Source organism: Macrobrachium rosenbergii, chromosome 14 (assembly GCF_040412425.1).
Source record: "Macrobrachium rosenbergii isolate ZJJX-2024 chromosome 14, ASM4041242v1, whole genome shotgun sequence".
Classification (NCBI taxonomy): Eukaryota; Metazoa; Arthropoda; class Malacostraca; order Decapoda; family Palaemonidae; genus Macrobrachium; species Macrobrachium rosenbergii.
In genome coordinates, this window is record NC_089754.1 from 22,552,833 (window position 1) to 22,567,819 (window position 14,987).

General features: G+C 36.6%; 1 protein-coding gene across 1 annotated transcript in view; it reads left to right on the forward strand.

The window, feature by feature from the left end:
- The window catches only part of CycK (cyclin K), a 42,909-nt gene that overhangs the window by 24,548 nt on the left and 3,374 nt on the right, over positions 1-14,987 (forward strand). Inside the window, exon 6 of the mRNA XM_067116059.1 lies at positions 1,621-1,793. Within this exon, the coding sequence (XP_066972160.1) occupies positions 1,621-1,793 (173 nt within the window). The remainder of the gene's footprint in view (positions 1-1,620; positions 1,794-14,987) is intronic.

Sequence of the window (14,987 nt, forward strand, 5' to 3'; positions counted from 1 at the left end):
TTTTTCTCATATAGAACCAAGATGACTTTAAGGTTTGACAGTGTTTGTACACTCTTTTTTTCCCTCATCTCTGACAGAAAAAGACTGGTGAAGTAGACATATTTGGGACACAAATAAAGGCATTTATAGGTAAAGGATCTGTATGAAACAGCTTACTTAGTGTTGCAAAAACAGTTTATACCACCTCAAAGACTTTTCTTCGTTGTTAAGCATAAGGTTCTGGACACTTATGCAAGTGTGATTAAAGTGGTGGTAATAAGGAATGATTGTGCTTGACTGTGATAATGAACTGTTGTGAGTTTGAAATTTCAGGTTGTTATAGTTGCGTTATCTAAAACAAGTCTTTGTTCTTTTAATAAATTTGTCCCAAAATAATTGGTATTCCTTGTAAGTGCTAAGTATAGATCTTAGCAATTCACTTTTTTTTTTTACACTTATACAATATATGTTGAACGTTACATCCCTTGCTGGATATAACACGTTTTTACATAGTTACTATGACCTTTCTACAGTTTTCATGTGAGAAAGTTGACCCATGTTTTTTATTGTATCACTGTACTTAGCAAAGTCTTATATCCTCCAATTCACAAAGAGCTAAAAATTGTCTCCACACATAAACTGGAAAGAATTTATTAGATATTCATTTCTGTGATTTCTCATCTCTAAGAGGCCAGTTGTTTATACTTTCAGTTGTGGAGTCAGAGTACTCTGAACCTTACAGCTGACTCAGGATTGAGTTGTATTTTGTTCTTCATAATTTGATTAGAACTGAGCAATTTTAAGTTTTGGGAACTATTTGTTGGTGGATTATGAGTTCATGATCATTTATGTATTCAGTGGAATATATGGAAAGTTATATTTGGGGCTAAATTTTTAAAATGTAATTCTTTGCAATTGTATGCTGAAAGCCTGCTAATATGGGAAAAATATTTTTATATGTCTGTATCAGATAGAGTTATGTATGAATATTAAAGGTATTTAAGTGTTTCTTTTTCTGTACATTAAACTGTATCAATATATATTGGAAAAGCACTTGAAGATTATTATTTTGATGAACCAAAAATTGTTAAACTATTATTATTATTATTACATGCAGTCCCCAGTTGTCGGTGGCCTTCAGTTAACCATGATCTAGTTTTACGGCACTTGTCTAGCAACGACGATAACTGGATTTTCGGCACTGATATGTGCTGATCTTCGGTTATCAGCGCCGATCTCTCGTTTATTGGCACCGATCCGGTTATTGGCGCTGATCCCCCAGTTGTCGGTGCTGATCCCGGTTATTAGCGCTGATCCCCACTTATCAGCGGCGCCGATAACCAGGGATCGGCGCTATTATCAGCGATTTTTGGTTATTGGTGGATTTTGGTTATTGTCATACTGTCGGGAGTGGAACCCCCTCCGTTAATGGGAACTGCCTGTATTATTATTATTGTGATGATGATGATGATGTTAAGACATGATTCTTACCAACTTGTAAAGCTTGCTGAGTTGTATAAAACAATTATTTATGATCAGATTCTTCTAACAGCTACACCTCTTAATGGAGTTGTACATGTTTTCTTACTTAGAAACACATGACTAATACAGTATTAATAATTTAAAGTATTCATATTCCAGCATGTGCACAACATTGTGTCTACAGTGGGAGCCTGAGATTATTGCTATTGCACTGATGTATTTAGCTGGGAAGCTTAGTAAATTTGAAGTCTCAGACTGGGTTGGAAGAACAGCTAAACAAGAAAAATGGTGGGACATGTATGTTTCTGGAATCACCATTGAACTTCTTGAAGGTAAGGGAAAATTTTACTAGTATGGCACACTACTTGTTTTAGCGTACATTTGGATTGGTTTCGTAATGGTGTCACTTTTGATCCTCACTTTCACTGTTTTGTACATTTCATCCATTCCCTTTATAAAGTCTTGTTGTGTTCCAGTTTCCCACCTTATGGAAGAAGAAATCTTTTGGACCAACCCTGGGTAGCTAGAAATGTTATTCAATTGGCTGATAAAACTTTTGCATAACTCATGTAGCATAAAAATTATTATTTGGGATGAATCTTACTTACTGTTAAAGATTGCTTATATCTCTGCACCAAGAGGCGAGTCGGCATTCTAACAAAAGATTGAATGGGTGACCCAATGACTGTCTAGTACACTTGTTCTTGGCCAGGTGTGTTTCAAATGTTTTAGCTCTTGTTAGAATTCTCCTTGCTGCTGTTGCATATAGCCACATGTTGGTATTTCATGGTTTTGGCTGTTTGCTGCTATCACGGTATTGTACGTTTATTTTTCTTAGGGTGCTTTCCACTTGAATCAAGGCTAAGAATGTCAGGTTCTGTAGGAATGATTACTGTGCTAGAAGGATGTTGATGTTGATTTTTGAGGAGATACACACACTCCTTGTGCCAGCTGTATCTGCTTAAGTTCTTTATTATAGGAAGAGAAGGGAAGCAGATAGATTGCAAAGCAACTAGTTAGGTCACCAACATGTCATTTCTCCCCCTTCTCCTGGTCCTTTGTGTTTAGTTATTCTTACTCAGTCTAGGCTTTTCCTTTGCTAATACTTTAGCTAGTACTGAGACTTCCTCTTTAGCTCTGCCTTCCACTCTCCTTTCGGATCAGGAAAAGCGTACAGTTGAACCTCTTAAAACTGGCATTTTGTGGTCAGCCACCATTGGTTCATTGCATGGTCTTTAGGGTGGTGCCATGTATTGTTTACAACTTCCCGACAGCAAAAATTTGCCATATCTCTTTTGTTTTTATGAAAATAATTATTAGTAATGAAAATAAGTGAAGCCCAATATGTTTTCAATATTAACTTTCAGTGAATAAATATATTTTTTTAAAGGTTCCACTTGAAGAGGCTCTACCAAGTCAAAATTTTTAATCAAAACAATGAGACATTTGGTAATGCACGAATTCCTTACTCTTAGAATGCTTGAAAGACTTACAAATGATATGGTTTTGATAATTTTTTTATATAGCTGTATATTTACCCATTCGATATGCCACCCATGAGATCAGGTGATGCAGAGGTAAGAAGCACAGGCATAAATCTTTATCTATGCTAGAAAATGTTCCTGTCAGTGAATGTTTAGTGTTCATTTTCCTCAGTAGATGGCGGCATGCTTTGATTACGTTTTGACAGCGATGTTCAGATGTACTGAGTGATCGCCAGAATTCATTCTTTATTTTTGTCATTTCATTACCCTCTGCAATCTGAATAAATGATGAAGAATCTAATAGCGATAATTATGAAGATAGTAAATTTAGGAGATGAAAGTCACTGATAATATTCTGATGTCATTACAACATTTATTCGCTGAAGTCAGGAGATAAGGACAGTTGATCTGGACACCTTGACTTCCAGATTCATTCAACTTCAAAAGAAGCTTGATCATGGTCTTTCTTTCTCAACTTACTAAAGTTGGTGCGGTTCTGTTCTGTCTTCTCACTCCTTTGGTACCCATTTACATCTGGAAGCTTACATCTTTCGTCATTCTACATGTTTCGAAAGTGGTCAGTTAGATGGATCATTCCACTTCCTTGGTCCTGTGGTGCCAATGACAGTATGATGTCTATGTTGCCTTCGTAAAGACTTTCAACCTTACGCTAATGACTCATTTGTTAGCTTCGAGTTGGCTGAGAAATGGTGTTCAAAATTGTCATTTCTCTGACTAGTGAGATGATCAAATGAGCGTTCCCTGCAACTTCTCTGTGGACATCAGTGTTCTTTGGACCAGATCTTTCAAGGCCAGGGGCATCGGTCTGTCCGTCGCATTCAGGAAAAACCTGTCGGTCTAGTACTAGTATGAAATGTAATCATGCAGATCACATTCATCTCCTTTTACCTTGAGATGTTGCCCATAGGTCCTGGGACTCCTTTTCCTAGGATCCTATGGTGGATGCTCAACAAGTCATTTAATTCACCCAGATCTTGAAGGACAGGTTGCATCTCGCCTAAGGTCTGTGGCTGCTAGGAGAAGGCGTGTGTGGGACTGGCCTCCCTTTCTCCTGTCTTCCTTCCTCTTCCAGTGGGCAGAGGAACAATGAACGAGCCATCACATGCTGGACTGGCATGCATGCAGGTGATCTAGATGACTGAGTATCCTATCTGTAATCTAACTATTTGTATTGGTAGATGGATATCCTTCCTTCTCTCTAGCAAGGGGAGAGAGGGACTTGACTATGAGCAAACCAGTTGGTTATTCTTAGCTTTATAGCCCCCGACACTGTGGGTTCATCCAAACCTTTTCGAATCAAGGATATTACATCCCTTTAATTCGAAATGCCCAGAAGTCTGAAGAGTGAACATCTCTCTTGTTTGGTGGATCAGAGGTATGGCCTTCTTGTTTTGCTCTTTCATGATCAGGAAGAGAGTACCCAGGTGAGCCAAGCTACCAGTCAATTCAGAGATTTATTCTTAATCCTCCCTCCAAAAGTAAGTCTCCCATGTGTAAAGACTGAGGGTTTGTATTCTTGTAGGAACAAATGATAAATTTTTAAAAATAATTTGTATTTCCTAACATACAAAACTGAGGTCTTTACATTAAGGGCCCACCTCTTACCACCCCTCGCTAAAAGGTAAACTGCACATAACTGAATGTATACTGACTGGGTGGGCGGTGCTTCCACCCCTACTATGGTAACTGTTACCATAACCAGCCTTGCAAGTGTTTAACAGCTGGACTTCCAGCTCGCTGAAAGTTAATCCCATATGTAAAGACCTCAAGCTTGTATGTTAGGAAAAATACAAATTATTTTTAAAAATTTGTCATTTTGGTCAGTACAAGGTTTGTCTTGAATTGGGTAGGGAACTGTTTCTTGTCTCTCCATATTGTATGATCATTTTCATGTTCCCCTAGAAGTAAGGTGTCGGTGCCCATGCCCGTCTGTAGCCCGAGCCTAGGACTGCCCAGCGACAGTTGGAAGAGTCTGCTGCCAATGAACCATGCCGGCTCTTGAGGCAATGTGGTTCTGTGCCTTCCTTCACCTGCCTCTCCTTTTTTCATGCCCTGAGGCTCGTTTGATGCATTAGCTAAAAGATTGTTTTGGTAAATGTTAATCTTCACAACGTATGAGACTCCTACCATCATCAGCTCATAGTATGAGGTTGTTAGCACCGACATGACTAATTATATAGTATAGACAGTGTTATTAATAATATGTCTGTAGTGAGTTGTACTTATTCTGATGTTATGTTGTAGTTTGCTTTATCCTCATTTAGTCAAGGAAAGAGGCCCTGTAGAGAACAGGTCTCGGTTGTCTTTGAACTCTTCAGCTCCCTTTTAAGTATTTGGAGAAAGAGCCCAATCTTTCTTCTTCATTAGAGCATGTTTCGTAAGTTTCCTCGTATTCTGGCACACAAAGCTCCTTTTAAGTGTGCTGGCGCTTGTCTTCTGGTTTTTTTTTTAAGTCACAATGAAACGCTCTTATGTTACAGGCACTTGAACCATCTTCAGTCAATGATTTGTTTTCTTTGCCTCGTTCCTTTGAAGAGATGAACTTGAGACTGATAAGTGTTTTGTACATGCTGAAACAAAGTTTGTTTTGCTCAGTATACAGTAATTGCCTCTTTTCTGTGTCAGCTTAGAGAGGTTGAGGCACCAGCTTAGTGTGTTTGTGGTGCCATCTTAGAGAATTTGTGGAGACAGCTTTCCAGTGTTTTTGGCACCAGCGGGAGTTTAGCGAGGAAGAGTGTTAGTTTTTAACTTGTGCCATCAAATCCGTTTCTGACACTGCAGGCTAATGTTTTCATGCTTATACTAGCTTGGTTTGGAAGAAGTGAGAACACTTACAGTATGCTCTTATCTGTAGTAGAGGCTTGTGCTGCACAGAATATGGCAGCTGTTTTGGTTTCTTCTGTGGGTTGCCTTCAAAATCTGACTCCTTAAGGCGATAAGGGAGGATATAATGGTACCAGTCATATTTTATACTTTGTGGGGATTCATTCAGCCCTCAGGTTCTGGTAGATGGCCAATTGCAAGCATCTTGGCATGCTTGGAGAGACTTAAGAGCAGAACCTTAGTGGGGGAGGCACTGAAGAAGAGTTATAAATCCTTTTAGGTCCCCCTCCACTGGTTCAGTCTCTTATTGCTGTCCTGTTGTGTCTTCTCCAGCAGAAGTATATCATTCTTTAGGGTAAGGTTGTAAATTAGAGAGAATGAAATGGAGCAGGTGTTGGTAATTTAATGGGATTTTACCTCTGACTTTTTCCTAGCACCACAAGGAACTAGAGATTGGTGCCCAGTGTTGGACGTATCAAGACTGAACAACTTTATGCGTCTGTCCCAATGCTTTTTGGTTTTTCCTGCATGGTTTCAGTGGCTTTCCAAAAGAAATCAGATATTACGATGGATGTGCAGTAGATATTTTTCTCATACCAATACTTCCACAGTCACGCAAGTTCCTTGAGATGTATTTGCAGAGGAGGTATTGCTGCTCAAAGCCCACTGTTTCGCCTCTGTAAGCATTCGCAAGGAATTTGTTGCCCATAGGCGGATGGTGTTGACTTTTAGAAGCAAGAATTCTTTTCTACTGAGTTAACTGGTTCATGTTGGCCAACTCTGTGGACAGTATTCCAAAGGCCAAGAAACTTGCTTCATCTGGCTCAGTCACGGGGCATTATGATTTTCATTTAACTTCCCTAACTCCTCCTCCGTACATTCTTATCTGGTGATCTGGGGATACTTGCAATTTCCAGGCTTGTATGTTGAAAGATGAGTAGGCACTTTTTGCTTCTCAAAGAATATTGGCCCTTAAAGAAGCTTCCTATGTGGTAAGGGCTTTTTGTGTGAAAAACATGGCCTCACTGGAGATTTTGTCAGAATAATCAGGAACAATTACAATACAGTCTCAGGATAAGAGATTACAACTTGCAGCAAACTTTCATTAAAATTGTAAATAATCCAGGACCATCATTGTCACTTTGTTCTCTAGGAGGGATGCCAAAATTAAGGGTTGACTATTTTATTCTTAAACCTGCATCCATGTTTTGTTTTTTTCCCTCTATCTTGTAACACAAAACAAAAAATTTTGACAAGTGTCATTACACTGACTTACAATACACCATAGAATGGTCAACCCTACACCTGGTAAACCTTACAAGATGTCAGGGTGGTGGAAGGACCATCAAGATTCTAAGGTTTATTCAGAAACTAGTAGGTTTATCTTTGAGTGAAATGAATCATGATAACTAAGTTCATAGAAAGACAGGTTTTTGGTTCTTTGATTGGATTCAGGAAGAATAAAATTAAATGACACAAGGCATTAGAGGATAATGGTTCAATAGTTCATTCAGATTTGAGAGCAGATTTGAGCAGTGGATGCGTTTCTTAAGTTTGGCCTGATTCAGACTCATATGTCTTCCCTCTTTGTCTAATCTAAGGAAGTATTGAACAAATTTGAAGCACAAGAATTGCTCAGTGACTCCTGTAGAGCCCTAGTAGCCTCAAAGGGAATGATTTTCAGACTTTCTAGTTTCTAGATTATCTTATTCTTCCGTTAGAGGGACATCATCTTATTCTTCTGTTAAAGGGACATCAACTCAAACTACCAAATTCTATGTGGTTCCACTTATTTCCTCATCTGACACTTGACCGTTTGGAGACTTTCAACTGTCTCCTCCCAATATGGGAATTTTCAAAGGTGTCATAGATTCTATCCTTAATCAAGTGGAAAACAACCTTGTATCTGAAGCAGCAGTTTGTGTATTGCTCAGGATGCTGTTCTAAAGGAATTTTCAGCACCTGTACCCCTGTAGACATCAAAGTTTCCCTGCTTTCGTAGAAACAGTAAGAGTTTTTCACTGTCTACTTTCAAGGTTATCATTCCATGCTTTCTCCAGTATTGCTTCATGTGCAATTAGATCTGGCTGATGATTAACACCTTTAAGTGTTAAGATCAGTTGAGATTGAACCCCCTACAATTCGGTATCAATCTCTGTGGAATTTAGACGCTGTTCTAAATTTTATCTGTAGATCCTTTTGAGTCTCTGGAATGAGTTCAGTTGAAGTATTTACTATGAAACTCTTTTAGTTAGTGCTATCAGCAATTAAAAGAGTAAAGTTATTGCAAGCACTCTCCTTAAGGCTGTTGTAAAGGGATGCTATTTTATCCTTTTGCCTTGGAGCTGAGAATGATGTTAAGGCTAAGTTTTTCCGAGAACTGTAAGAATACCAATGTAACCTCTGTGGTTGGGAAGAGGGGGAAACACTTCTCTGTCCTGTTAGGGCAGTTAAAACTTAGATAGGTTAAACCTGGAATAGTCAAAATTAACCTTTTGTTTTGTGGTTTTAGAAAACCTAGAGTGTTGTCAAAGGTTAAGCAAAGTTAACCTTTGGTTTGTGGTTTTAGAAACTATAATATCTTTGTCAAAGGTTAAGCTTGGAGGAGACAAAGTTAACCTTTTGTTTTGTGGTTTTAGAAAACCCTAGAATGACTTTGTCAAATGTTAAGCCTGGAAGAGGCACAGTTAACCTTTTGTGGTTTTAGAAACCTAGAATGTCTTTGTCAAAGAACACAAGGTTCTCTGTGACGTATTTGATTAACCTAGTGCATGAGAACTAGCTCCATACCTTTTACCGTCATTGAAGGTAAACATTCATTATGTGAGAGCTGTTGCAACTTCATTTAGTTTTATGATGATTTTTTGCTTGACAATAGGATTAATGTGGCTCAGTAGAAGTGCAATTTGGTTTTGCCACTCACTACTTTAAGCACGCAGAAATCCTGTCTGAAAACAGTAAGGCTCTTACACTATTACTAGTAGCTGGTAGAGTCTTTTCCTGGACCAAAGAAAGAGCAATCTTTTAGGCTCTTGTTTTAAATCCCGGGTTTTAATATTTTGGGGAGCATGTACAAGTACAGTGTAGTATAGAAGTGTACCTGTATATCATAAAGGTATTTACTTTCAGTGACTGTCATTTTATAGGGCTTTTGCACTCAGGCACTGGGGTCCCCTCACGCCGTTTCTGTTTCATCTGACTGAATTGAAGCAATTTTTTCTGCAAGGCTGCTCTTTGCTGCACACATATGAAAGCCTTGCTTCCTGAATGGAATCCAACTTCTGGTGGTGGTAAGATCCAGATAGGATTCCTGATCAGGTAAGAATGGTTTGGGTTTCATGCAAGAAACCTTTAGCTCGATTGGCTGAGCAGATTTTGTTCAGCTGCACTACCCACCATCCTCTTCTCAATGTGGGAATCAACTTTCTTTAACAGTAGGGGAGATCCATCCCAAATAATATAAATTTTCATAATAAAGTTTATTATTTGGGTACTTACCTACTGTTAAAGTAGACTCCACCCAGCCTCCCCACAACTTACAATTCTTACAATAGCTAAAACATTTGAAACACCTGGTGGAGAACAGGTGTACTAGACAGTCATCTGGGCAGCCATTCGATCTTTTGTTTGAATGCTGATTTACTTATTGGTGTGGAGATATAAACTATCTTTCTTTAACAGAAGGTAAGTATCCAAATAATAAATTTTATTATGAAAATTTATATTATCCAGTTATTAACCTCAGAGAGATGTGATCTGTCTTGTTACCTCTGGAGTGCAGATTACAAACAGCTACTTATAAATGTCATTAATCTGCTTAAGTTGACTCAGAAATATGCAATGCTTTTTGTGTGTCTGCATAGAATCAGAACCAGAAATATTATTTGTTTCATAAGGCATGGATCCTCAGATCCAGAGTAGCATTTAGTTTTCTCCTCTTGCAGATATATTGAGGGATGCTAACTAGACTCCTCTTGAGCTTTGTTAACACAAAGCTGGATGAGGTTCTAGATGCTCCCAAATTTCATAAGGAGGTTTTTTTTTATATAGTAAAGAGAGCACCCTATGAAATTTTGATGATATCAGATGATGTCAAGGAAATTCATGACTATTTCTTTTGGCTAAGGAAACTACTATTTGAAATGTAAACAACTATTTTGAATCTGCAATTCTTCCATGCCAGTTTACATTGTAAATTTCTCACCTCTAGAAAATAAACTTGATATTTTATATCTTGTATTTAGAACAAACCATAATGCATGAGTGCTGTGCTTGTTTACACCATTGGCACCAAATCTGTTGCTGGTGTAGGTTTTGCAGCTATGTTCGTGATTCATCAACAAAATTAGCCAAAATAATAAAGTATGAAGCTGTCAATATGCCTCAGGACTTTTATTTAACAAAAGAAAATGCATGCTGGCAGCTAAATAAAAACCAAAGTAGAGTGCAGTATACCTTAAGTTAGAAAAAACTGAATGAAAACTAACTTGGGATAAAACTAGTTAGTGTAAGGTAAAAAAAAATAAAGGCATTCCATACTATGTGTACTTTCAATAAAAAATTAAACTGAAGTTCAAAGGTAAAATCTAAAAATAGTAGTAAATTTAATGGATGGTAGCTAGGAAAAGAGTAGCTAGCCTATCACTTATAAACTAAGTAGTTATACCAACACCTACAAAGATAAAACTTATAAAAAATTTACAAAATTACACTGAAGGAAACCTAACCTGTGTTTGAATTAAAATTTGTGCTGGGAACTCTCCTTCAAGCAAAACAAAAGCTGGTATAGGTACCACTTAGAAAATTTCAGTATCCTATCCAGACTGATTTTCCAGTAGAAACCGAAGCAATAGGATCATTTAAATCAAATAATCACCTTGTCCAAAATATCCAACATGAAATTCATCAGTTAATTACAAACCAAAGTTCAAAAACATGTAGGCATTGAGGGTAATGAGAAAGCAGATAAACCCAATTCCCCAACTGCATATCAGACTGACTAGCATCAGTTAAACCTTTAATTTAATTGGCAAAATGATTGACAAAATACCTCAAAACAAACTAAAACAAATTAAGAACGAAGTTAAAAAGTGGCGTTCTTCTACCCAAAAGCAAAGAATTAATGAAGTAATTTTAACAAGACTCAGAATAGGACATTCCAGACTCACACATGGTCATCTGATGTCAACTCCGCACACAAATCCAATAACTTGTGAAAGTTGTAACATCCCAATAACAATCAAACATATCTTGATTGACTGTCCCAGATGGCATCATGAAAGAAATACTTATTTACAAAATAAATCAATAAAGGATATTCTAGCAGAAGGTAATAACTTTTCAATTAATAATATCATTCTCTTCTTAAACAAAGTTAAATTGATAAGTAGAATATAATCTCCCCCCTTTTTTTTTCCCTCCCTTTCCTTTCTTTTTTTTTTTCTTTCCCTCTCGATTTTTTATTTTATCTTAATTTTTTCCTCCCTTTTTTATTATTTATTTACTTATTTAATTACTTAATTTTTTATGTACTCTTTCCCCCCTTCTTTTTCCAGCCCAAGAAGAACCCTAAAAGAGTTCAGAGGTCTGGTTAAACAAATCATTTATAACACTAACTAACTCCAGTAGAAACCAAAGAAAACTTACTGATCACCCTTTGCTGAGAGGAAAAACACAAAATCACACTGGTGAACAAAGGTTGAAATGGCATCCCTTGAAGTTTTATTAAAACTGTCTGGAGATCTCAGTATTACCATACAGACGCTCCTCTACTTACGAACTAGTTATGTTCTGAATGGCTGTTCATATTTTGGTTTGTTTGTAAGTACAATTTGCTATACACAAAGTCAATACGTACAGTACTATGTTTTTTCATCCTAAAACACAATACTAGTACTGCACTGTATTTTATAGAGTACTTTATTAATACGAATGATACATAAATCCTAAATAAATTGTGATGATAATAGTACAATTTATAGAGTACTTTATAAATATGAATGACACAAAAAACCTAAATAAATTGTGATGATAATAGTACAATTTATAGAGTACAGTAAACCCCTGTATTCGCGGGGGATGCGTACCGCACCCCCCCGTGAATAGCTAAAATTCATGAATACTTAGAACCCCTCTAAAAACACTTAGAACTGCCTATTTTGATAGTTTAAACACAAAAAAACCTGTAAAAATACTTATACCTGAATATTTTAATAGTTTTATCACAAAAAGTGCACTTAGTCATGAAAATATGAAAATACAGTAATTAGTGAATATTTCTCAGTGAAAAATACTGCGAATGGGCGAATTTTCTGCAAATAATGGGTAGATATGTTGAACTGAGAAATCTGCGAATAGTAAGACCGCGAATACGGGGGTTTACCGTACTGTACTTTACTAATACAAGTGATATATAAAACCTAAATAAATTGTGATAATGATACAGTAAAGTACAGTTGTTTTTCTTACTCTGAAACTGGTACCATAGGCTTGAGGTGATGGATGAGAGGGGATGGGGCAGTGTGGAATTACAGGGGCAGCATGTCATCAGCGTCAATGTCGTCTTCGGCAAGGATTTCTTCAGCATCACTTTCTTTGGGAGGGATTTTTTCAGCATCACATTCTTCTTAATTTGGGGAGGAAGCAGGTAACGGGGCTGGTGAAGCTTTTGAGGTTGAAAGCACTGGTTTTAAGAATTTGTTTAAGAAAGTTTGCTTTTTTTCTTTTCATCGTATATGACATGATAAAAATGCATATCCTTGTTGATGGTTGTTGCTACTTTTGAGAATCTCTCAACATTTGGATCCTGATTCTCAAAAATAGTTAAGCATTTTCTATAAGAGAAAACTCCTCTGCCATCAATTTTGTTTCAAACTTCTTTAAAGGAAGATGTTCTTCGGTTCTTTGCATTTCTTCCAGGTCCATTAAACCTCGTTCGTCAACTCTTCTGAATGAGACTCAAATAGCTGTTTTAAAGTTCTCTTCCCCTAAGTCAAGCTGTAGCTTTTCACTCATGTCAGCGAGACTGCTAATGATTCCCTTTGCCTCCTCTTCCTGATTAAATCCTTTGAAATTGATGATAAAGTGTGGGCATATAGCTTTCCATGCTCTATTGATGTTTATGTCACTTACCTTGCACCATGCAGCATCAATATTCTTTATACAATTGTAAATGTTGTAACCCTTCCGGAAGTCACATAAGGTCACACCAGGGTCATTTACTTCCTTCAGTGCTTGCTTATACATACGGCGAGTGTAATATTTCTTGAAATTGGATATTATGCCTTGATCCATTGGCTGAATGAGTGAAGTTGTGTTGGAGGGAAATAAAAAATTTTAACATCGGGATGGAAATCATCTAAGTGCGGTGGGTGACCAGGGGCATTATCCAAAATTAAGAGAATCTTGAAAGGAATCCCATTCTCGTGGCAGTACAGCTTGGCTTTAGTAACAAAGTGATAGAAAAACCAGTCCTCAAATACAGCAAGAGTCACCCTGACTTTGATACTGGACATCCAGATTACGGGTAGAGAACTTTTTGTGGTGTTTTCGAGTGCCTGTGGATTTGCAGCCTAATGCACCAGGAGCATTTTAGCTTGAAGTCTCCCAATGCATTGCAATTAGGGTTTCCAGTTTGCACCCAGTTTTGGATCCTGGGATTTCCTAGGAAATACAATTTTTTCCTTTAATATATTTTCATTGTTAACCATTCAAAGTAGATCTGTTTTACAAGGCTTAATAGATAAAATCTTAACAAAGGCAAAATAAAATAAACAGCATTAATTTTTACTGGTATTTAATGGTAAGAATATCAAGGAATATAACTTTCAATGAGCTACATTGACAACTTTGGTGCCATCTAGCAAAATACAAACAACTGATTTGGATTTTTTAGTAAGCATGAATTTCTTGAAATACTATATAGCTATGCCAAACAACTAATGAATGAATGGTGTCATACAGGAAATACTCAGTCTCCATTTGTGACACTAATTAATATCTATTTTGAAAACTGCATCAGTGTAATCCAGATGTTATAAGTGAAATAATCCAGTCAGAAATGTAAACCGGAAAATATAAAAATGAAAAAATCATAAGAAAACCTTACTTTTAATGCTCTGGGTATTGAAAACGATACTGCATTTTTATTGTTTTTCATAAAAAAGTTTTCAAATTATGATTATGATTATTTGTTTTCAATTTCTTCCGTTTTCGGATCGGCGCGCATAATATAAACCGGGAAATAATTTCTGATGAATTTTTAAACCAACCTGTATATATAAGTTTTGAGTTTCAAAATAAACCAAGTGAATTTTTCAACTTTGTTGTTATTTCCAAAATTCCAATACAACATTCAATACAGAAACATAAGTTTCCATTTTCAGTTAAGAATTACGATTGTATAGAAAAAGATAAAGTATTGAAAATCCAGAGCTTTTATAAATTTTAAGTATATTTTTCTAGATAACAAGAAATGTAATTATTTCTGGAGCAAAAAATAAACAATACTGTGCTTAAAAGTATTTGTTCCAGTAAAGAAAAATAAAAATAAAATAATTTGAAAAGACTTCTATTATCCATAATCAATGAACCAATTCCTTAGCAGATTATATTTCATTCATAACAATTAACATATAACTAGATGTTACATTGCATGTGACCAATTATTTAGATTGTTTAAGAAATTATCAACTTTCTGCTATCATGAAAACACAGTTCTTTGATCTATGGTCATATTTTCTGAAAATTTTAAATTTTAACAAAATTCCCAGGATATCTCAAGATTTATGAAAAATCCCAAATTCCCAGGATATCTCAAGATTTATGAAAAATCCCGGGACAAAAAAAAAAACCTGAAAATGAGGGTTTTTCCTGGGATCCCAGGAAGGAAACCGCAGTTGCTACCTATCAGTAAAGTTAGCCTATCCTTCACCGCCTTAAATCCTGGCATCATCATCTCTTCACGGCTGATGTACATGTTTTTCCAAAAAGGGACCTGTCTCGTCAGTCTTAAAAACTTGCTGAGGGGTATAACCATCGTTGTCAATTATTTCCTTGAACATCTCGGGGAAATTTTTCGGCTCCTATTTTGTTGGCACTTGCTGCCTCACCAGTAACGGACACGTGATGCAAGTTAGCGCATTTTTTGAAGCGATGAAACCATCCACGATTTGAGCAAATATTTCATATGTAGTGCTT